Raw genomic sequence first — 25,420 nt, forward strand, 5'->3', positions numbered from 1 at the left:
CACTGTGCGATCCGATTTTGATGCGGCTCAAAAAATGCCTCATGTGCGTCTTTGGTGCGGATGCAGTCATACAAAGTGTATGGCTGAAATTCGCACCGCACATGCGATCGCATGTAATGAAGGGGCAGTGCGCTCCGAATTACATGCGATCTCCGCAGCCGCACAAGTGTGAATCGGCACTCAAAGTACTGGGAGCATTATGTGCCCTGCAAATGTTACTTGATTTTATTCCCACACAATGCCCCATCACTGGTGTTGCCGGGGGGGGGGGGTAAACAGCGCCCCATCACTGGTGTTGCCGGGGGGGGTAAACAGCGCCCCATCACTGGTGTTGCCGGGGGGGTAAACAGCGCCCAATCACTGGTGTTGCCGGGGGGAGTTAACAGTGCCCCATCACTGGTGTTGCCCGGGGGGGGGAAACAGTGCCCCATCACTGGTGTTGCCCGGGGGGGGGGGGACAGTGCCCCATCACTGGTGTTGCCGGGGGGGGGGAGTAAACAGTGCCCCATCACTGGTGTTGCCGGGGGGGTAAACAGTACCCCATCACTGGTGTTGCCCGGGGGGGAGGGGGGGGGGAACAGTGCCCCATCACTGGTGTTGCCTGGGGGGGGGGGGAGTAAACAGTGCCCCATCACTGGTGTTGCCGGGGGGGGGGACAGTGCCCCATCACTGGTGTTGCCCGGGGGGGGGGGAACAGTGCCCCATCACTGGTGTTGCCCGGGGGGGAGGGGGGGAACAGTGCCCCATCACTGGTGTTGCCGGGGTGGGGGGGGAGTAAACAGTGCCCCATCACTGGTGTTGAAAAAAAAGGCATATTGAGTTTTTTTTAATGATTTTATCCGATTAATCGAAAAAATAATCGGCAACTAATCGATTATGAAAATAATCGTTAGTTGCAGCCCTAGTGTCCATCAATGAATATCAGAGAAAATGATTTTACGGTAAGACAAAAGTCCCAGTTTTTCCAGACTTTACTTCCCCTTTAAAATAACATGCAGGCTTTGGCATTCATTGTGGTCAGGATTTTATATTCCTTTTTTGCTGTCTGTACTGATTTTTTTCTTGTATACAGTATGACTACATAGAAGCTCAAATAATCGATTTCTTGTAAGTAGAATATTAACTACTACTCCTATTTTCTTCAATGAACAGAAATGGACAAAGACCGGATCTTGGAACGACTGAAAAAAGATCTACGTTCTTTGCTGATTGCCTCCAAAGAAGGGCTGACCGTCCGAGAGCTTGAACATGATTACCGCATGTTGATTGGTTCACCTCTTCCAGTCAAGTCTCTGGACTATAGATCGATCATGGAAATGGTTCATGATATGCCAGATGTTGTAACAGTTAAGTCTAAAGCTGATGGCACAATAATATTGATTGGTATGTATCAGTCCATCTGGGAGTGGGGGGGGGGGGGGGTGATTCACTGGAAAAATTGGAAGATTTAAAGTAACTAAAAAAAAAAGTTTTGTCTTTAAGTCTTAGAGTGGAGAGGCATTAGACTCCTTGTCAGTGCCCTCGTTTGGAGATTTAACATGTCTGTTTGTCCTGTTTACTGTTATCATTAAAAGTGCAGGTAAAAAAAATACACAATTTCTCTTTCATTCACTGACAGACACCGCTTTAAGTCTTTAGACCATTGGGCTTATGCTCTCGCTCTCTAGGAGTACGACAAGACGGGATCTTTTTTGGTTACGCCTTTGGGGCAGTTCCAGAGGGAATATCATAACTTCCTGCTGTAGGACTTCCAGTTTATTCTGCCTAGTTCAGGAGTAAGGATCTGGCTCTCTGCTGGGATCTGCGATCCTGGCATTTTTTTCCTATTTAACCACTTGCCTACAGTGCACTTTCACCCCCTTCCTGCCCAGACCGATTTTCAGCTTTCAGCGCTCTCACACTTTGACTGAGAATTACTCAGTCATGCAACACTGTACCCATACAAAAATTGTGTCCTTTTTTTCACACAAATAGAGCTTTCTTTTGATGGTATTTGATCAATACTGGGTTTTTTATTTTTTGTGCTATAAATAAAAAAAGACTGAAAATATTGTGAAAAAACGCATTTTTCTTTGTTTCTGTCATAAAATTTTGCAAATTAGTAATTTTTCTTCACAAATTTTGGCCAAAATTTATACTTTTTTTGGTAAAAATAACCCAAGTAAGTGTATATTATTTGGTCTTTGTGAAAGTTATAGAGTCCACAAGCTATGGTGCGAATCATTGAAAATTGATCACACTTGATCACACCTGATGTACTGAAGGCCTATCTCATTTCTTGAGACACTAAAAAGTCAGGAAAGTACAAATACCCCCCAAATGACCCCTTTTTGGAAAGTAGACATTCCAAGGTATTTAATAAGGGGCATGGTGAGTTTTTTGAAGTTGTAATTTTTTCCCACAATGCTTTGCAAAATGAAGATTTTTTTTTTTACAAATTGCCGTATTAACAGGTTATTTCTCTCACACAGCACATGTATACTTGCAACTACACCCCAAAACACATTCTACTACTCCTCCTGAGTATGGAGATACCACATGTGTGAGACTTTTTCACAGCCTGGCCACATACAGAGGCCTAACATCCAAGTAGCCCCGTCCGGCATTCTAGGAGCACAAATTACACATATAATTTCCTGACAACCGCACTTTTGAAGGCCCTGGAGCACCAGGACAATGGAAACCCCCATAAAATTACCCCATTTTGGAAAGCAAACAGCCCAACGTATAATTTTTGAGGCATAATGAGTCTTTTAAATATGTCATTTTTTTCCACAAGTTTTTGGAAAATGTGGAAAGAAAATGAAAACACATTTTTTTTACACAAAGCTGTCCATTTATGCAATATTTCTAACACATAGCATGTACATAGCAAAAATTGCACCCCAAAATACATTCTGCTATTCCTCCTGAGTATGGCGATACCACATGTGTAACACTTTTTCACAGCCTGGCCACATACATAGGCCTAACATCCAAGTAGCGCTTTACACAAAGTTGTCCATTTATCCACTTTAAGACTGGGCCTATTTTTGACACTTGGTGTTTACAAGCTAAAATCATTTTTTTTTGCTAGAAAACTACTTAGAACCCCCAAACATTATATATTTTTTTTTGCAGAGACCCTAGAGAATAAAATGGAGATCGTTGCAATATTTTTTATCACACCATATTTGCGCAGCAGTCTTCCAAATGCGATTTTTTTTGAAAAAAAATTCACTTTTTTGAACTAAAACATAAGAAAACAGTAAATTTAGCACAATTTTTTTCCATAATATGAAAGATAATGTTACGCCGAGTAATTAGATACCCAATATGTCATGCTTCAAAATTGTGCATGCTCACAGAATGGCGCCAAACATTGGTACTTAAAAATCCCCATAGGCAACATTTTAAACATTTCTGCAGGTTACTAGCTTAGAGTTACAGAGGAGGTCTATGGCTCAAATTATTGCTCTCGCTCTAACGATCGCGGCGATACCTCACATGTATGGTTTGAACACAGTTTACATATGTGGGCGGGACTTGCGTATGCGTTTGCTTCTGCGCGCGAGCTAACGGAGGCAGGGCGCTTTAATTTTTTTTTTTTTTTTTCCTATTTATTTTATTTATTATTTTTTTATTTTTACACAGTTTAAAAAAAAAAAATGTTTTGATCATTTTTATTCCTATTACAAGGAATGTAAACATCCCTTGTAATAGAAATAGGCATGACAGGTCCTCTTTATTGTGAGATCTGGGGTCAAAAAGACCTCACACCTCACAACTACACTAAAAAAGAAAAAAAAAAAAAAAAATTGTTGAAAGAGGAAAAAAAAAAAAGCAAAAAAAAAAAGCGGCCCTTTAAACCGGTTGCTAGGCAACGTCTTTTGACGTAGCTCCGGTCCTCCAAGACCATAGAGTTGAGTGAGGGCCATCTTGCCCTCACTCGACTTCCTGTCTCTGAGGATCCGGGACCGGATAGTTTTCCCCGCTGCCGGCGGGTCCGGTAAGCTGGGAAAACGTCTGGGACGCGGCAGGAGGGGGGGGGGGGGGGCACCTCTTCCCCTGCACCGTAAGGGTAATTCTGCGGCGAATCCGCCACTGGGACCACCCTTATCTGAAAGCCGACCGCCCGCCGTTTCAAAAAATACCGGGGTTATGGGGGCTATCTGCTGCCATAACTCCAGTATTTAGCTTTTAATGGCCGACGCATATAGTCGTTAGGCGGTCAGTAAGTGATTGCATGTATATGACAAACAGGTGACGATGACTGATGGGGTGACAGGTGACAATGACTGATGGGGTGACAGGTGACGATGACTGATGGGGTGACAGGTGACGATGACTGATGGGGTGACAGGTGATGATGATTGATGAGGTGACAGGCGACGATGATTGATGAGGTGACAAGTGACGATGATTGATGGGGTGACAGATGACAATCACTGACGGGGTGACATGTGACGATGATTGATGGGGTGACAAGTGACGATCACTGATGGGGTGTCAAGTGACGATGATTGATAGGGTGACAGATGACGGTGACTGATGGGGTGACAGGTGACGATGTTTGATGGGGTGACAGGTGACGGTGATTGATGGGGTGACAGGTGACGGGCGATGGTCACTGATGGGTGACAGGTGACGGGCGATGGTGCACGGCGGTACTGATGGCAGTCTCTGGTGACCGGTGAACTTTAGGCTACGTTCACATGTGAGCGTAGCGATCACGGGCAGAATCACTGCGATTCTGCCCGTGATCCAGAAATCATTGCAAATGGCGGGACGCCTGTGCGTTGCCCGTGATTTGCAATAGCACCCCAAACGCTGTGCGATGTTGCAGCGATTTCCGCCTGCCGAATCGAGGTAACATCACGCAAACAACGCATGACGCCCCAAAGAAACTCTTGTACCTTTTTTGGGCGTCATGCGATGTTTGCGCGATGTTACCGCGATTCGGCAGGCGGAAATGGCGGCAACATCGCACAGCGTTTGGGGTGCTATTGCAAATCATGGGCAACACACAGGCGTCCCGCGATTTGCAATGATTTCCGGATCGCGGGCAGAATCGCTGTGATTCTGCCTGCGATCGCTGCGCTCACATGTGAACGTAGCCTTATGGGTGTCAATTTCTGGGCACTGATGAGGTGACTGTTGGGTGACAGGTGACATTGGGGGGGGCTGAGGACTGTGTGGGGGACCTTTATTTGTGTGCTTTTTACTTTTTACAGGGGTACAGAGCAGTAACTCAATGTTTCTAGCTCTTCTCCCCTCATACTGGAAGCTGTATGAGGAGAGAAGAGCTAGTAACACTAGTTACTGCTCTTTGTTTACATTTTGTGATCGGCTGTGAATGGATTCACAGCCGATCACATAGTAAACAGTCACTGTCAGTGACTGTTTACTACCGCCGGTGACAGCTGTGTTCCTACGGAACACAGTGCCACCGACATGACCGCGCTCCCGATCGCGCATGCGCGGTCATCTCCCGGGCGCCTCCATTGTGATCGGCTGTGTCATTGGAACACAGCCGATCACGTGGGAAACAGCCATGCCTATTGGCTGTTTCCCCCCTGCCGGTGACCGGCTGTGTCCCGGGGACACGCCGACACCGGCAGTGCACGGCGGCGCGCCCGCGATCGCGCGCCTGCCGTGCATTTACTGGGTCACGTCATATGACGTCCGCCCAGGATAATAGCCGCACCGTCCCGCCGTCATATGACGGCGGGCGGGCGGTAAGTGGTTAAATGTAATTTTTTACTTTTTCTTTATTATTTTTGTTCCTGTGTGAACTACAATCAACAGCCTGGGGGACGCACTGGATATTCCAAATCCCTACTGTCTTTCCAGTCTGGCCTGCGAGCGCGACCCAACTACTAGCTCCATGTTAAGTTGGCCGTGACATAGTCCCACTGGACAGGGGCTGACCTGCGAGTGAAACACCTTGCGAGGTGGCATAGCACTGGTTAAGACAGCAGTCACGACCAGAGTTGCAGCGTGCATCAGGCTGCAGCATCCCCATTCCAGGATGGTGTGGTGGACTGCTGGGAGTGGTGCCTGCCTGGTGACCATGGTATGGTGAGTAGTGTCCCCCTTCCTTTCCTTCAGAATTGTTGAGGTGGTCGCGGCCCCCCCCCCTGTGTTCTTCCTCCCCCTTGTGCTTCCCCTCCTCCTTGCGGGGTTACCCCTTTAATTTGGATGCCCTCACCTGTCCCTGGCCCCTGTTTGAGGGCATGGGTGAAATTGGGTAGGAGGGCTACAATGTGCTGGACTGGAGGTGAGGTGGGTGATGCCGCTGTCGGTCACGGTTAGTAGTTTCCATACCTGTGCTGCGTTGGGGTCCCTAGGGGGTCCTCTCCTGGGGTCTGTACATTTTTTTCCTGGGGTCCAGGATCCCGTGCAGCACTGCGTGGTAGCGCCATTTCTGTATCGTTCATTGACAGACGCAGCTCCATATCTTCTTAGATCATTGGGTTATGCTCCTCCAATCAGGAATAGGACACTAGGAAGGAAAAAGCTTTACCACGCCTATGGGGGCTCTTCCTGCAGGCATAACCCCACACACTCTGCTACAGCAGCCAGTTTGTTTCTGCCTAGTTTAGGAATAGGACCTAGTTCCCTGCTGGGACTTCAGTCTTAGCTATAATAGGGAAATTTTGTTATTTTGTGATTTTTTTTTTTTTTTTTTTTTTATTTTCACTAGTTAGGGTTCCTGGAAAACTGAAAGCAACAGCAAGCTGTGGTTTCAGATTGGATATTGTAGATCCTTATGTTCTCGCAGCCTGGCCAGCCAGTGAGCAGGTTATAGTCCAGAAAATTGTGTCCGTGGCGGCTTTTTTCTTTGGGGGTGGCCGTGTCCTGGTGGGGTCCCTTCCTAGGCATCCCCTCTGATGCCTCTTGTCTGGGACCCCTTTCGGGGGGGTCCGGGAGACCGCATGGCGGGCCAGGGGGCCCCCATTTTGCTGTAGATTCATGCTTTCTATTCTCCCGTTGAAATGCATGGGCAGCCATTTTTTGTTAGTTCTCCATAGGAATGCACGGGGCGGACATTTTCTTTTTTCTTATGGAGTTGCTTGCTATGTTTAACATGCTATGTAGAACAACTTAACAAGCTTCAACCTATTGTTTCCTCCTTGCACTTCTGTTAGATCGGTTGGTGTGTAAGAGTTAATTGGTTCCCTTGGTGGTTTGGGCTACTACCCATCCCTTGATGAACTGGAATCATTGTTTTCCGCAACATGGTTTTCTGGGGACAAACCTCTATACAAGGAGCTGCATATACTAACCTGTATTTAATGTTTGTTTGCTTGTTAAGCCCTTCAGGTGTCTGATTACCTCCAAGCTAAAATTGTGTCCACCTTATCCTGAGGCTGATATTTAATTGTTCTCCGTGTCTGTGCTCGTTAAAACCTTAGATGCTGGTAGACTTGGATTCCAACCTGTGTGTGGGCTAACTACACCTACTCATACAATGGTGGGGTAACAGCTATTACTACTGTGGTGTATGCACCCACCTTAGACTTCCATTATTTGGAACTACCCTGCTTCTCCTCTGGTGGAGGAAGGTTTAGTATGTAGAGTCCAAGCTATGCCTATATAAAGCTTTCCCTCTGCTGGTTATTTTTAGTTGAATTCACCATGACTCTGACTTTATTCCTCTCCTGGCTGCATCTCAGAAATACACAATGTTGAAGTTTATTTGTGTCTTTTCTGGTTGTTTAACTGCTCAACAGAAATACACAACACTAAGTTGTCTGTCTTTTCTGGGTTGACTGTGCCTTGTTGATCATCAGAAATACACAATATTGACGTTTATTTTGTGTCCTTTCTGTTTATTTTGGCTATATGACTCTAAGGCCCCGTTTACACTGGGGCGATCCGACCTGGGGGGGCGACCTCGGAGCGGCCGCCACGGACTTCATAATATTGAAATCTATGGCGGTCGCCTCCGGGTCGCCCCAAAGAAGCTCCAGACCCTTTTTCTAAGTCGGAGCGACTTGTGCCGCCGGGTCGCCCCAAAGAAGCTCCGGACCCTTTTTCTAAGTCGGAGCGACTTGTGCCGCCGGGTCGCCCCAAAGAAGCTCCGGACCCTTTTTCTAAGTCTGAGCGACTTGTGCCGCTCCTATTAGAACGGGTCCGCAGCTTCCCTATGGAAGGCGACCTGTGAGGCGACCAGGTCGCCTCACAGGTCGCCTTAGTGTGAACGGGGACTTATGCTTACTAGAAATACACCAAATTGAAAGTTGGGGTGTCTTTCTATTATACCTTATTTTTCTGTACATTAGAAATGCACTACATTGTTGTTAGTAACATTTCTGTTGGTTACATGGCTGTACCCGGGCTGCTGAGTCAGAAATGCACAAAGGTTCTGAGTGTGATTTCTGTTATGACTACACCGGTACTAATCAAAGTGCACAACTTTAAAGTGGTGTTAGAAACGTTTCTGTTACAATTTAGTACTTATGTTACTTTACATTATAGATGGCTAGTGACATGTCTGTTATGTCTGCGTTGTTACTAATGAAGATGCACAACTTTAAAATGTAATTCGTAACATTTATTTTATTAAAAAAAAAAAATGCACAGCATTTGTGTGGTTAGCTACTTTTTTTGTTGGTCTTCTGACTGTACCCTGTTGGGAATCAGATATGCGCAACATTGATGTCAATGTATTTGAGCTATATGACTATACCTCGTAGCTAATTAGAAACGCATAACATTGACGTTTAGTGTCCTTGTGTTATGACTGTACCTTGTTGACAATTGGAAATGCACGACGTGGAAGTCTAGTGTTTTTCTGACATATAACTAAACCTTGTTGCTTATCAGAAATGCACAAACTTTGGAGTTTGTATCTTTTCTGTTAATTTTTGGTTGTATGACAGTACCATGTCAGGCATCAGCAATGCACAGCACGGGAGTTTGTGTCCCTTCTGTCTTTATATTGGTTTTATTGCTGATCTTGCTACACTTCAGAAATACACAGATGTTTTTGTGTCTTTCTGTCTTTACGTTTAGCTGCGCATCTGAATACTCAACAGTGAAGACAGTGTGTCTTCCTATTTAGATTATATAGCCCTAGTTTATTGCACTTTTAAAATGCACAACATTGAAGTTTGTGTTGTGTCTATTCTGGGTTGGTCTATCTAGCTACACTTCAGAAATACACAACATTGTTGTCTATGCTGATCTCCTTTGTCTGCATCTATTTTCTGGTGCTGTGCTCCAGTAATGCACAATCTGTGATCTTCTATATTTGTGATATTCTACATTTATCACTTTTATTGCCAACCTTATATTCCCAGGGACATGGAAGGGCCAGGAGTTCTGGCTGCAGAAATGTCAGATGTCAGAATACGCAGTCCCTTACATTCGGGCATACCAGAAGCATTCCCTCTGCTTAAAACCTGGTAAGGTTGTAGGACACTAGAAGAATATCCTCCTCTTCCCTTTAAGAACTTTGTTCATAGAGGTATTGTGGCCTAAAGATGCAGTAATTATAACTTATCTGACCCGTATACCCAACTCAATAGGTTTACAATACTATATATCCCTCATATCACTCTCTTAGCATACCTAGTTTCAGTAAGCCAATGTGAGTGTTCTGCTATTACTATGGACTTTCTCTGAAGTAGGGATCTCCTTGACGTATCCCTCATCAGTACCAAAAGGCACCCAATGGTATGGAAGTGGATTATGGTTCTAGACATCTGGTAGGACACCTGATCTCTATAATATGGTTAAAAACATCCTTTTACCAAGCTCCTTTCCGCTTAATTTTATTATATTTGCGGACAGATCTATAGGGAAGTGGATTATGGTTCCATGCATCAGGTAGGACACCTGACCGCTGTGATATGGTTAAAAGCATTCTTTTAACAAGCTCCTTTCCGCTTAATTTTATTGCATTTGCGGGCAGGTGTATAAGGAGTTTTGTGGTATATAGAGCTTTTTTTAATACTGATATGCAACATTCAGTTGTGAGGGAAGTCGTAAGTTTGGTGTACTTTGGGTACATACCTGTCCAGCTTTTGAGTCCAGGTAAAAACCTTACCTTAATCTATTTCCCTTAAGTGGGTTTCCCTTTTCCCATCCCTATGGAAGATAAATAGTAATTTAAAGGGGGGCTGCATGGTGTGTCTGTCAGGGAGCCTCATGTTAAATTGTGCTCCTGAACAGAGTAGTCTTTAAGCCAGATCCGCTTTAATCAAAGTAGTGTCTTTGTTTCACAGAACAAGTCTTGGATTGGTCCTGTCAGTGGCCCTAAGAAGTGGTACAGACATGATAGACCACAATTGCTAGAAGATTTAGACAGTCAATCTTGCTAACCTACTGATTTCACACGTTTTCTGATTTCATCTTTAAGTTCCACTCCAGATGGGTCCTGTATCCAAAGCAGAGAAGACAGAGACTTCGGAGGGACAAACCTGCAGATCAGCCTCTTTGATCCAAGATATCTGCACTACTCCTAATGGAGTGGAGGTAAAACGCGCTGCAAGCCTGGCATTTGTCAGGAAGATCTTGCAGGCAGTGGTCCCACCGTAAGGTAGGCCCGTGGGTACTACATTATCCTCTCGTGTTCCCGTCCTGGAAGATGAGAGGAGAAAACCATCCGTTAGACTTACCGGTAACGGTTTTTCTACGAACCTCCCAGGACGGCAGGATTCCCGCCCTGTTAAAAGGGTGAGGAGAGAATGTAAACAATTTGTGGTAAGTACCTAAGTGATTACACATCCTTTGTGAATCGGTTGGGGAACTACTTTTTTTTACAACTGAGGGACAAGGGTAAGGCTTAACAGCTGTTAACTGATTGTGTTTCCTGTAGGGTGAAGCCTCTCATCTCTCATTTGTTGCCGTCCTGGAAGGTTCATAGAAGCACCATTACCGGTAAGTCTAACGGACGGTTTTCATGGTGCGACTCGCTGAAGGTGCACCCTCGCTTGTTTTGGGTTGCTAGGGTTTTGGCCTTTCTGCAGAAAGGGTTTGAACAGCGGTTGGCTTTGGGCACTATCAAAGGCCAAGTGTCAGCCTTGGCGATATATTTTCAACGCCCGTTAGCTACACATGCCTTGATTCATACCTTCATTCAGGGAGTGTGCCATATGGCTCCTCCAAGGCGGTCTCTGCTACCTCTTTGGGATCTAAATCTGGTATTATCTGTTCTCCAAAAGCCTCCTTTCCCAAGTCATCCTCCAGGACGGTCACATGAGAGAGATGGCTCCTCCTCCTACAGGAAACACAAGCACAGTTAAGCTTAAAAGGCCGCCCCCCAGGCTGCCCCACAGTTCTTGTGTTTCCTGTCCTGCTCATGCAAGCATGGTCCTCAAACATCCCCTGTTTGTTATTTTACTTCCCCTATCCTGGGCAGGCGTCCTGGGATACCTCCTCTTTCCACCAGCCTGGGCCGATAAGATTATCAGGCGGGCCGGTGCCAGTAATGGGGGTGAAGGAGGAGGACTTCCTAGGGATAGGAGGGGGTCAGGAAGACACCCTCTTCTGTCTCTTCCATGCGGGGGCAGACTTACGGCTGGAGACCTGAGGTCAGGGCATTTCCAGCGATACTGCCTTGCTGGCTTACCTTGTTCCTGGGAGACCAAGGAGAAGCTAACCTAAGAGGGGACCATTCGGCCAGCCGGAGGCCGCGCTGAGCCGCACGCCATACCCCTGTAGAGAGGTCTTTTTCCCACGCCGGGCTCCCGGTGGAGTTACCGGCGCATACAGCAGCAGCCAGCGTCGCGGCGGAAGTGACGCAACAAATATGGCGCCGCCACCGGAAGTGGGGAGGCGGCCATTTTGGAAGTGGGCAAAAGCGCCGGAAGTGAGGGAAAAGCGCCAATCGATTCCCTGGCGGGAAATTTGATTTTAAAAGGCGCCAATTTCACTCACACAGCGGGCTACACCCTGTCAAGTCAGGCTGCTGCAGGATTCCTTCCCTCCAGGCGGTCCTAATGGCGGAGGACCAGTCCCTACTACCAGAGGCTGTTGCTTGTGGCCCCAGCCTGAGTACGGTAAGTGGAGGGAAGGGAAAGAGCAGGGGGCAACTCCATCACTCTCTAGGGCACCCCCCCCCCCCCCCCCAAAAAAAAAAAAAAAAAAAAAAAAGGGGGGGAATCGGTGGCGGACCCCCTTTTTTTACGGGGTTAAAAGGGTGAGGGAGCTAGTACTCCAGAGGGACGGGCGATAATGGGCTTTATGTCTCTCTCTGCTCTCTCCTTCTACAGCTCAAGTCCGCAGAGGCTATAGACACAGCGGCGAAGCCTAAGAAGAAATACTGCCGCATATGCGGGATAAAAATCCCAACGGATTCGAATAAACTACTATGCCCCAAGTGCATCAAAAAAGTTATTAGTGAAGAATCCAAGCCACTAGGGAAAGATTTCCTTGATTTCAAGAAAGAAGTCACATCAACACTAAAATCTCTGCAGTCCTCCATAGATGGATTAAGACAGGCGGACCAACCATCCACGTCAGGATACCACGTAAAAACGACTAGGATCCAGACGGTCACTAGGCCAGCAGAAGAATCCTCAGACTCAGACTCCCAGGATGAGGAAGGAGAACTCATCGGGGGAGACAGCTCAGATTCGGAAGAGGAAAGCGGGGTTCAAGAAAAGGTGACTAGACACCTATTCCCAACGGAAGAGACGGAGGAACTCCTTAAAGCAATATACGTAACAGAAGACATACAAGAAGAGGAAGAAACAAGATCGGTAAGGGACCGACTATACAGAGGACTTCAGGTGCCGAAGACTCGTACTTTTCCAGTCCACCATTCCCTGGAAGGGATCATCAAAAAGGAATGGGAATGTCCCGAAAATAAACTTTTTTTCCCAAAGGCTATGAAAAAGAGGTTCCCTTTTGATGACGCCGTAGTGGTTCGGGCCAAATGCCCAAAAATCGACGCACCACTAGCTAAGGTGTCAAAGAAGTCGGACCTGTCCTTCGAAGACATGGGCCACTTAAAAGATCCGATGGATAAGAAGATCGACGTGACACTTCGGAGGGCCTATGAGGCTGGGGCAGCGTCCTTTCAGCCGAGTATGGCCAATACCTGCGTGGCTAGGAACATGTCCTTCTGGCTGGAACAGCTAAGGGGACAGCTGGAAACAGTACCAGGAAGCGAAGAAGCACAAAATTCACTCCTCTTGATAAAGAAAGGGGTGGCCTACATGGCAGATGCAGCAGCAGAAGCAGTACGAATTGCAGCCAGAACTACGGGTCTAGTAAACTCTGCAAGAAGAGCCCTCTGGCTCAAGACCTGGGAAGGGGACTACGCGTCTAGGAATAAGCTATGCGGTATCCCCTTCGATGGGAAGCTACTTTTCGGCCAGGAACTGGACAAGGTCCTGGAAAGGTCAGCCGACAAAGCAAAAGGATTTCCCACCAAGAAAAAGGAAAAACAGAAGAAGTTTTTTCGTCGTCCAAGGGGCGACACACAACCCAAGGGGGGAAAACCCAATACCCAGAGAAAGTGGGTATACAACAAAGGCAAGGGTAGACCAAACAACCCCTTCCCGAACAATAGCGGCAATGTCGGCAAGCCACAGTGACGCCAGACGACCGGTAGGGGGGAAACTGAGATTTTTCTTTCCCCAACGGGAAGAATTCTGCACCAACCATTTCATAGTAAATATCATCAAGGAAGGATACAAGATAGAGTTTGTGACAAACCCTCCTCACAAATTTCGGGTAACCTCCCTACCAGAAACATCTCCGGCAAAGGAAGCCTGGGAAATATCCATATCAAACCTGCTACAGGAGGAGGTATTAAAGGAGATACCCTTAACGCATCAAGGGGAAGGGTTCTTCTCCAGAGTCTTTTTAAGACCAAAACCTTCAGGCAAACATCGCCTAATCCTGAATCTCAAGGACCTCAACCGAAGAGTGAGGTACAGGAGGTTCAAAATGGAGTCCATCTTTTCGGTGAGGACATTGCTTCCCGAAAATGCCTTCTTAGTAACGTTAGATCTCCAAGACGCTTACTTACATGTACCCATACACATAAAACATCAGAAGTTCCTGAGGTTCGCAACCAAGCTGGGATCAAAGGTACGTCTATTCCAGTTCCAAGCACTACCATTTGGAATCTCCTCGGCACCAAGAATCTTTACCAAAATCATGGCAGAGGTGATCCAGGTCCTCCGAGTAAAAGGGGTCCAGATCATTCCCTACTTGGACGATTTCCTGATATACGGCAAATCAGAGGTAGAAGTGTTGGGAAATCTCAGAACAACAGAGAACTTCCTAGTATCACTGGGGTGGGTGATCAACACTCAGAAATCAAACAAGATTCCTTCTCAAGAGACAGTGTTCCTGGGTTACCGAATCAACACAGTAACACAAAAGATCCTGTTACCAGAGAACAAGGTTGTAAAGCTTCAAGAAGCTACAAGACGCCTAATAGATTTACGCCGAATATCAAGAAGAGAAACTATGGTGGTCCTAGGCCTCATGTCATCAGCCATCCCGGCAGTGCAGTGGGCGCAGTTTTACATGAGACCCCTACAGAGACACCTTTTAAGTCACTGGAACGGGAAAACCTCAGAACTGGACGAGTTAATAAGGATCCCACCATCGGTAAAAAAGTCACTAACCTGGTGGCTAAAAGAGGGTCTACTATCTCAAGGGAGACTCTGGATGCCTACAGTACAGGTCATAATAACGACGGATGCAAGTCTCTTCGGCTGGGGAGCTCACATAGGACACCAGGTAAGACAAGGAACCTGGTGCCACTCTGGGGAGGAAGTATCCTCAAACATGAGGGAACTGACGGCCGTAAGAGAAGCACTGATAGGATTCCAACAAGAGGCAAAAGGGAAACATGTACAAATCCAGTCGGACAACATGGCGACAGTAGCCTACATCAACCACCAAGGTGGTACACGCTCAAAGCACCTGATGAAAATAGCGCAGGATATCCTATCAGATGCGGAAGCAAACCTCTTATCCATTTCGGCAGTGCACATAAAGGGTTCAGCAAATGTACTGGCAGATCTACTGAGCAGGAGGCACCTCGATCCAGCAGAGTGGGAACTAAATCACCAGGTTTTCAGTCTGCTGGTACAAAGGTGGGGCACACCGGAGGTGGATCTGTTTGCAACGATGAACAACAGGAAAGTAAGGTCATTTTTCTCCCTACACAAGGAAAAAGACGCACTGGGCATAGACGCCCTAGCATTTCCCTGGAGCTTTCGCCTGGCGTACGCTTTTCCTCCGATTCAACTGATCCCGAGGACAATCAGGAAAATCCGCCAAGAGGGGACAAGGGTAATCCTAGTGGCACCGTTCTGGCCAAAACGGGCTTGGTTCACCCCTCTGTGGAAAATGGCGGAGGAGGAACCCTGGATGTTACCAGCTCAGGAAGACCTTCTGGCTCAAAAGGGAGCACACCACCCCGCCAGTCAGACGTTACAACTAGCAGCATGGATCCTGAACGGAGTATACTATTAAATAGAGGACTTTCTACAAGAGTCACAGAAGTACTGCTCCAGAGCGGAAAACCTGTAACCAGGAAGATCTATAATAAAATTTGGAAGACGTACAAACTTAAGATGGAGCCCAGCAACAAAGATCTAAAAGACATCAACACGGTGCTGTGGTGAAGACCCTTTAGTGAAGAGATTCTTCAAATCCATACTAAGGTCCAGGCCTTGCAAAAATCTTAGCTTGGCACCATGGGACCTAACGCTGGTACTACAGGCGCTCACCAAAGCCCCTTTCGAACCATTGGAAGAATCCAATTTGAAGAATCTTACTCTGAAAGCGGCATTCCTCGTGGCAATTACATCAGCCAGAAGGGTGAGTGACCTTCAGGCTCTCTCCATGAAGGAGCCCTTCCTAAGGATCTTTCCGGACAAATTAATCTTGAGGACGGATCCTCTTTTCCTTCCGAAAGTAGCATCCGATTTCCACCGGACTCAAGAAGTAGTCCTTCCATCATTCTGTCAAAATCCAACCTCACCAGGGGAGGAAGGTTTTTCTACCTTGGATGTCAAGAGGTGTATCTTGCACTACATAGAGGCCACCAAGGTAATCAGGAAATCCGCTAACTTATTTGTTCTTTTCGGAGGTACTCAGAAAGGTGAAGCAGCTTCTAAATCATCTATAGCGAGGTGGATCAGGATGGCTATCAGGATCAGGATCAGGAAAGAATAAGTTATTACCTGATAACTCCCTTTCCAGGAATCCTCCAGGACGGTGGACCCCCACCCTATTAACAAAATGTATACTTAAAATTATAGTTTGAGCTAGTCGCTTAAGCAGGCCAGTTCATCTTTTTACAACTGTGGGGCAGCCTGGGGGGCGGCCTTTTAAGCTTAACTGTGCTTGTGTTTCCTGTAGGAGGAGGAGCCATCTCTCTCATGTGACCGTCCTGGAGGATTCCTGGAAAGGGAGTTATCAGGTAATAACTTATTCTTTTGAGAACATTCGGGAGATTCCTCTGCCTTCATTGTCTCAGAAGGTTGCCTTTTTGGTGGCTGTCACTTTTGCCCGCAGGGTGTCTGAATTGGCGGCGTTGTCCTGCCATTTACCTTATCTGGTTGTCCACAGAGATAAAGTGGCACTCCGACCAAATCAGTCTTTTCTCCCTAAAGTGATTTCTGATTTTCATTTGAATAAAGACATCGTGCTTCATTCACTCTGTCCCAAGCTCAAGCATTCTAAGAAAATTGCCTTGCATTCTTTGGATGTGGTTCCAGTGATCAGGGTTTACCTGGTGGTTACTGAGTCTTTCAGAAAGTCAGATGCTCTTTTTGTCCTCACTGAGGGACCTCGTAAGGGATTGTCTGCATCTGCTGCGACCATTTCCAGGTTGTTCAGGCTTATTTGCTGAAGGGTCAGGTTCCTCCTTTCCCAGTGAAGGTGCATTCTACTAGAGCGCTAAGTGCCTCTTGGGCTTTTTACCATCAAGCGTCAATGATGCAAGTTTGATGAAAACAGAAGTATGCAGCGCTAGATGGAAAACACAAAAACAGGCAATCACTGATATATATAGATGAATTTCCACAATGTATCAGAGTGTACTGAAAAATCAGTAGAAGTAGAGTCCGTGGAGAGGAAAAAGTCCAATAAGAAGCTCCGGTGATATGTTGAAAAGATGTGACCTCCACCAAACACCAAAAGTAATGGCCTCTTACCAAACTTATACGATCCCCCATGACAGAGATCACAAAACGCTTGCAACAAGGGCTCCTCATACTCCACAGCACTCCTCAGCAGCTGTACATATAAAAGCAGAAAATTTGCCTCAATATCATCAAGTATGATCCTCTCGTAGGAATAATCATATAGTCATGCCACATGTAAGAAGAAAAAACCTCACATAGTGTAATACGTTCAAGATAACACTTTAATGAAAAGAAGGTTTTGCACTCACATGTGGATCAAAATATACAGGCATCTAGGTAAAATCCTGCGGGGATCTCTGAATGGATGGTGCGGTAGCTGCAGCCATTAATTAATGATGCAAGTTTGCAAATCGGCAACTTGGTCGTCTGTGCATATGTTCACAAAATTCTACAAAGTTGATGTGTTGGCATCTTCGGATGCCTCCTTTGGCTGCAAGGTTTTATAGGCTACTGTTTAAACAGAATCTTTTTTTGTTTTCTTTGAGGGTGTATGTTTTTGCTAGGTGAGCTCCAGTTATTCTTGGTTGAGCTCCATATTACCTGGTTGGCTACGTTTTAGCCTTTAGGGAGTTACGTTCTTTTTTGCGTTGTCTTCCCACCCCTCAGGAAAATGCTGCTTTGGGACATCCCAATGGTCTAAGATGCTATGGGGCTGTGTCTGTCGATGAACGATAGAGAAAACTGGAGTTTTGTACTCACTGTAAAATGCTTTTCTCTGAAGTTTGACAGACTCAGCACCCGCCCCTCTGCTTCTGAGTGTGTGGGTTTTTTTTTTTTTTTTTTTCTTCTAAACACTGCTTGCAACGAAACTGGTTGCTGTAGCAAAGTGTCTGGAGTTATGCCTGCAGGGACAGCTCCCAAAGGCGTGGTAAAGCTTTTTCCTGCCTAGTTTCCCATTCTTGATTTGAGGAGCATAACCCAATGGTCTAAGAAGATATGGAGCAGCTTCTGTCGATGAACTTCAGAGAAAAGGATTTTACGGTAAGTACAAAAATCCAGTTTCTCCGTGGTCTCTGTGATTCCCGGTTCGGCGGCCATGTTTCTGTAGTTTAGCGGCCATATTTTTGGTTTCCACATAGACTTGCATTGGTGGCCATTTTCCTGTAGTCGTAGACAGTGCTGAGGCTGTGGGGCCTCTAGTGTCAGGTCAGCATTTTCTCTTCCTCTTTCTAGCAGTGTGGCAGATTGTTTTGGCGCTTTCCAGCTCAGGTGGTGAGCCTCTAGGGGTACACTATTCGTCCTTGCTGTATAGAGCACCGCGGGTGCGCTGCATCTTGTAGTGCCACAGGGGGTAGGGGCCTCCTGTGTTTTTTTTTTTTTCTTTTGAGCAGCGGTTCTGCTTAACCCTTTATGGTCATGGAGCCTGGGGAGCTCATTTCACCACCCTATCCACTCCTGGAAGCTGCGGGACCCTCTGGGTCTCAGTCTGCCCTGGCAGCCCTGCAGTTAGTAGCAGCCAAAGTAGATATGGCCTTGCAAAGGAGACCTGGCAAGAAGTGCCCCCAACCTTCACCTGTATCCTCTGCTTCCTCAGATTCTGAGGTAGATTTGGCCGCCGCGGATGAGAGTCAGCCCACTTGGTCTGCGCCCACGCACGATGAGTACTCTAATAGTGAGAATAAGTCCTCCTCCTCTGCAGCTGCGCATGAAAAAGCGCTGGTGGAGGCCCTGATTGTATCAGTGCGGGAAACTTTAAAGTTAGAGGATTCAGCTGCTGCTGAGTTGGCGACGCCCAGTGCAATTTGGCACCCTCAAATCTTCCAAGATGACTAAGGTTTTTCCCTTTCCTGCCTATTTTGACAAGATTGTCACTAGTCAATGGGGTTCCCCGAAACGCATGATTGGAATACCGAAGCGCTTTGCTAGACGACATCCCTTTTGAGGAGTTTCTTTTGAAGAAACTGATGGTTCCACCTTTGGTGGACTCTCAGGTTTCCAGGCTGAATAAGACCACACTTTTGCCGGTGGAAAATTCCCCGTCTTTTAAGGACCCCCTGGGCAAAAGAACAGAGGCTCTGGTCCAGTACCTTTTCACTGTGGCTGGTTAATTTTAAGACCGGTATTTGCTATCACCTTGGTATGCCAGACCTTAATGGAAAAGGCTAAGGTTTTGCGCCAGGATCTGGAGGGGAGTCAAAATCCTTCTAAGCTGGTGGACCTGGCGGATCAGTTGATCCAAGGGTTACAGTATATTTGTGATGCATCCCTGGATGCGGCCCCCATGGCCGGCAGGGTTTCTGTGACGGCGGTGATTCTTCGCTGCATGATATGGTTGAAGTACTGGTCAGCTGACCTGGCTTCTAAAAAAGTACTCCTTTTGTAGGTGACCATTTGTTCGGTGCCTCTATGAAAGAGATCAATAAGGGCCAAATGGGAGGCAAGAGTTCTTTGCTTCCACAGGCTGCTAAGGGCAAGGAACCTTGTCGTTAGAGGAGTTCCTTCTTTTCAAAACACAAGCGGCCCTTTCGTCTGTCTGGATTGCAGAAAAAGGGCTCGAGATCCACCCATAACTTTGTGGGAGGCTCCAAGAGACACTGGAATGGGAAGTCCAAAGCGGGCGCGTCTGGTTTCGCAGACAAGCCTTCCCCAGCCTGAAGGGGTGACCTCACCCGCATCTGGAGTTTGGGGGGGGGGAGACATCTTCTTCGGAATCTGTGGACCTTGCTCATTCAGGACAAATGGGTCCACAAACTGATTCTGTTCAAGTTTTAATCCTTGCCTCCGGCAAGGTTCTTTCCTTCCAACTTCTGCCTGTCTCCAGGGTGGCTACAGGGCCGGGCCTCTACAGAGCAGTGCAGGATCTGTCAGCACAAGTTGTTGTTGTGCCGGTTCCAGAGTCGGAACGTTTCCAAGGTTTTTATTCAAATTTGGTTACAGTTCCCAGGAAGGAAGGCAAGGTTTGTCGGGTCTTGGATCTCAAAGCTCTGAACCACTTTGTATGGGTTCAGAAATTTCGGATGGAGTCCATCCGCACAGTAGTAGCTTTCCTTCTTCAAGGAGATCGGATGGCTGCGATCGATCTCAAGGACGCTTACCTTCATATTCCAATATATGTCGGGCATCAGCGTTTTCTTCGTTTTGCCGAGGGTGAGGAGCACATTCAATTTGTGGCGTTAACCCTTTGGTTTCGCTTAAGCTCCTCGAGTGTTCACAAAGGTTTTGGCCCCAGTGTTGGCCTTGTTACAGCAGAAGGGGTTTGCGGTACTGGGTTACCTGGACGATCTGCTTCTGCGTGCAGAGTCTTCTTTCGCTTCTAGATGCTGACTTTGAGGTAACAGTTTGGGTGAATTTTTGGAAATCTGCACGGTCTCCCTCCACAAAGCTGGACTACTTGGGTCTGACGCTGGATTCAGCGTAAGCACGGTTGTTTCTTCCTCAGGCAAAATTACTGAAGCTACAGGAGGCTGTTCGGCTCATGTTGTCCAACCATCGATCGTCTCCCAGGACTTGCATGTAAGTACTGGGTCTGATGGTCTCCATCATCGAGGCGGTTCTGTTTGCGCAGTTCCACACCAGACCTTTGCAAAGGGAGATTCTGATCAAATGGAACAAGGATCTGCTGTCATTGGACAATCTGATCCTGTTGAGTCAGGGTTCGAGGGAGTCTCTCCTATGGTGGCTCCGTTCCCCGGCCCTGTGTCTGGGAAAATCTTTTCTTCCCCTGTTTTGGACTGGAATTATTTTATTGAAAAGAAACTGCTGCCATAATACAATGTACAAACAGGAAAGGAGAACCACTCCATCACATAATCAGAAGCAAAACACTCAAAATCATATGCCCACAGAAATACTGGGCCTAAAATTTTGGCCTACATAAGGCTCACTACCTTAACAGTCTCTATATTATACTCCAAGGAAACCCACCCTTAACAAACCCTAAACTCAACATAATCTATCCCAAGTCACCAACCCTTGAGAGAAAAGGAAACACGGAGCGCCTCTAAGTGCAGTATGCTTTAATCCACGATTACACATACAATATAACAACTCACATGTGGTACAGTTGTGTAAGGCTCAAACGATGGAGGCGGCAGATGGTAGTAAATCCAGTATCCGAAGATGGAATGCGGATGGAAGCCGAGGGATACAGCGGGAAGACAAACTGAGCTGGCCGTTGTCATCCGGGATCCGGTACTTCCGCGTGGCGGGCTGCAATGCAGCGCAAAGCCACGTGACGTCACTAAAGTCAATGGGCAGAACACGACGCGTTTCAGAGCATGCGCCAAGCTCACAGCGAGCATGCGCGCTCTTTTTTTCAAGCGTGAATTCAATGTGTAATTGTGGATTAAAGCATACTGCACTTAGAGGCGCTCCGTGTTTCCTTTTCTCTCATCCTTTTCACAGAGCCCTGACTTTCCTGTGTTGTAGAGCTTGCCCTTTGTTGCGGACTGCCTTTTTTTCCTTGATGGACTTACATACCCTCACAGTATGTTTTATGCACACTTGCACCATTGTCATCTAGAGTTATGACAATTGTATCATATGCTGGTCACCCTGATCTCTAGTAACCATCCTGAGCGCCAGCCTATCCACTGTTTTTTAAGCCACCAACCCTTATCACAACTTACCCTTAGCAGGACGGAGCATCCAGGCTTACCAGATCTTTGCAGCCTTACCCTAAAAAAGGATTAGAAAACACAAAATCTAAGGGAGTGTTAAAGGATAGCACACCGACCACCACCAAGGAAAAAGGCTGGCCTCAAGTCGGCTAGAAGTGAAATCCACTCCATAAACGGGCACACCTTTCCGGCCCAACCTTGCCCCTTTCAAGATTCCTCACCTTCACCAGCTCACCGAAGATGTCACCAACCACCACACTGACAGGCAGGATTTTGCCCCTAGTGGACACTAAACACCTAGCGTGCCACGTGTAATTCAAAACACTAGTTCTAACTAGATAAAGGGTGAACAACTCAAAGCGCCTCCTCACCCTGAAGTCTCCATACAACCACTCAGAAAGGGCTAAGGATGAGAGACAAGGGTAGCCGATAGCACCCCCTTCTGAACCTCCACATTTAAAGGGCACTGGACCAAAAAGTGGTCCATGGTCTCCAGCACCTACATTCAGGATGGGGACAACCTCTGTTCCCCAGGTTCCTGTTCTTAAGGTTCGCACGGACATATAGTCCGGTCCATAAATATTGGGACATCGACACAATTCTAATCTTTTTCACTCTATACACCACCACAATGGATTTAAAATGAAACTAACAAGATGTGCTTTAACTGCAGAATTTCAGCTTTAATTTGAGGGTATTTACATCCAGATCAGGTGAACGGTGTAGGAATTACAACAGTTTGTATGTGTGCCTCCCACTTTTTAATGGGACAAGTGGCTGCTCAGCTGTTCCATGGCCAGGTGTGTGTTATTTACTCATTATCCCATTTACAAGGAGCAGATAAAAGGTCCAGAGTTAATTTCAAGTGTGCTATTTGCATTTTGGAATCTGTTGCTGTCCACTCTGAATATGAGATCCAAAGAGCTGTCTGTCACTATCAGTGAAGCAAGCCATCATTAAGCTGAAAAAACAAAACAAACTCATCAGAGATAGCAAAAACTTTAGGTGTGGCCAAATCAATGTTTGGAACATCCTCAAAAAGAAAACGCACCGGTGAGCTCAGTCCCAGTATTTATGGACCTGACTGTATTTATTTACTATTTTTTGACAGACATCTCCTGTTGCTGCTCATATGCATCATGTACTATTTATTTGTCCCAGCCCATACTTCTCGGTGTGTGGTGCTTTCGTCCTCGCCTTCCTGCCCTGTGTGCCCTCGGCTCCCGTAAGAGACATGCCATGCCATACCTGACCTCCAGTACCAGTGCCTATTGTTCCAGCCCTCTCTGCTGTGCATATTCGACGGGTTTTCTCCTGTTCCTTTTCGATGTCTGGTCTTTTGGAGTTTCTCCAAAGCGGTGTGGACCAGTGTTTGGCTTTGGGCACCATCAAGGGACAGATTTCAGCCTTGACTATTTTCTTCAAAAGCCCGTTTGCCACAAATTCTTTGGTTCACACTTTTGTTCAGGAGGTACGCCACATGGCTCCCCCCATAAGTTCTCTGTTGCCTCCGTGGGACCTTAACCTGGTACTGTCGGTTCTTGAAAAAACGCCTTTTGAAAATATTTGTGAACTTCCTCTGCTTACTTTGACACAGAAGGTGGCTTTCTTGGTGGCTATGACTTCTGCATGCAAGGTGTCGGAGCTGGCTGCGTTTTCATGTAGGTCACCTTACCTGGGTGATTCACAGGGACAAAGTGGTGCTATGTCTTTGCCAGTCATTCCTTCCTAAGGCTATTTCTGGTTTCCACTTGAATGAAGACATTGTGTTGCCTTCCTTGTGTCCTAAGCATAAGCACCCTAAAGAGATTTCCTTACATTGCTTGGATGTGGTGCGGGCAATCAGTGTACCTGGCGGCGACTTAGTTGATTGGGAAATCGGATTCCTTGTTTGTCCTTACGGATGGTTCTCATAAGGGGCAGGCCGCATCTGCTACGACCATTTCCAGGTGGATCAGGCAGACAGGTGGTGCAGGCCTATTCCATTAAGGGTCAGGTTTCTCCTTTCCCAGTCAAGGCGCATTGTATGAGGGTGCTTAGTGCCTCCTGGGCCTTCCGTCATTAGGCGTCAGTGGTTCAGGTTTGCAAGGCGGCCACTTGGTCGTCTGTGCACACCTTCACAAAATTTTACAAGGTGGATGTATTCGCATCTGCGGATGCTGTTTTTGCCGACCGCAAGGTTTTGAAGGCCGCTGTTGGAGAGGCTTAAGCCTCTTGAGGGTGTCCTTTTTTTGTCAGGTGAGCTCCAGTTTTTCCTGGTTGTGCTCCGTTGTTACCTGGTTGGCTACGTTTTAGCCTTTATTGGGAAGTTGGTTTATTGCCGTGTTTTTTTTCCCACCCCTCATGTTGACACTGCTTTGGGACGTCCCAAGGGTCAAAGTAGATATGGAGCTGTGTCCGTCAATGAACGAAAGAGAGAACTGGATTTTTGTCTTACCATAAAATCCTTTTCTTTGATGTTCATTGATGGACACAGCACCCACCCCTCTATTGTTGGGTTGTGTATTCTCCTGACACTGCTTGTTACAAAACTGAAGTTCTATAGCAGGAAGTGGGAGTATACCCCCTAGGGCTGGCCTATAGGCATAGTCAATTATTTTCCGCCTAGTGCCTTACTCCTGTAGGGGACAGAATAACCCAAGGGTCAAAGAAGATATGGAGCTGTGTCCGTCAATGACCATCAGAGAAAAGGATTTTACAGTAAGATAAAAATACAGTTTCTCTTACGTCCTCCGACAGTCGCCGCCTCTTCATATTCGTCACTAATGGGGGGGTTATTGACCTTTGCTCCGTAGGAGTAGCTAGGCAACAGAATATATTAATATCAAAGCTTTTAACATATCCCACCCCCAGGGGGTGGTCCCCTCAGTCAATACCTCCCTGCTTCCTGCATACCAACTCAGTTTCATATGCCTAGCTCAGGAGTATGCAGGCTGTTCCTGTGCTGGGGCTCTTGGTCTCAGCTACTTTTCTCTTTTTTGATTTTATTTGAAGTTTTTTCTCTTTCTTTTACTTAGCTGTTAATTTTCAGCGTTAGTTTCTTCTGATGAAGATGATCGTGCGGCGCTGAGTCTGGCCACCCTGGATTCCAAGGCTCAGGGCCAGGGGCTTCCCAGCCTGCCATCGAGCGTTCAGCTTAGGTTTTGCCCTGGCACATTGAACAACCCATCCCTGTTCGCTGCAGGGATGCTATCGGTGAGGTGGCTACCTCACTGGACGCCATTGCGGTTTCGAACCGCAAATCCACTGCGTCATGCTTGCGACACTCCCTGTCCTCAGTACTGCGGTTTGGTCGCTGGAGCAGGCTCCCCACGCCATCCGGACTGGTAAGTATAACTCTATGTGGGGACCTGTCTATTTGGGTGTCAGTCTGGGACTGTGTGACCCTGCGTGTCTGTGTGGCTGCTGTGCTCCCTGTCAGCTCCTGTGTGAGCTTGCTGCCTGTGTGTGGGCTGTGAAGGGGGGGCTCTCCCGCTCTGCTGGGTGTCATATGAAGCAGCCTGCTTTTAGACGTGCTGTGCGGCGATCCGCCATTTTTTTGGGGCAAAATTATGGTGGCAGGTCCTGTGAGGTACTGCACAGCGTTTTTGGCGCCAAACGCCGCCATTTTGAGCGGCGATCGATCACCACATGTCAGCGCCATGTTCTATTTGCCCAGGGTTTTTCCATCAGCCGAGCGGCCATGTTTGTGTAGCCTTGCATAGGCTTCATAGGGGCGGTCAGTCTTGCATCACTTCCTTTTGCTCTGGG

General features: G+C 47.0%; 1 protein-coding gene across 1 annotated transcript in view; it reads left to right on the forward strand.

Moving 5' to 3' along the window:
• Positions 1 to 1,154: 1,154 nt before the first annotated feature.
• Positions 1,155 to 25,420, forward strand: part of TDRD5 (tudor domain containing 5) — a gene marked incomplete at both ends in the record, with an annotated part of 586,386 nt that continues 562,120 nt past the window's right edge. The window contains one exon of the mRNA XM_082265311.1: positions 1,155 to 1,383. Coding sequence (XP_082121437.1) covers positions 1,155 to 1,383 — 229 coding nt within the window. The remainder of the gene's footprint in view (positions 1,384 to 25,420) is intronic.

Source organism: Pelophylax lessonae (genome assembly GCF_965119305.1).
Source record: "Pelophylax lessonae genome assembly, chromosome: 8".
Lineage (NCBI taxonomy): Eukaryota > Metazoa > Chordata > Amphibia > Anura > Ranidae > Pelophylax > Pelophylax lessonae.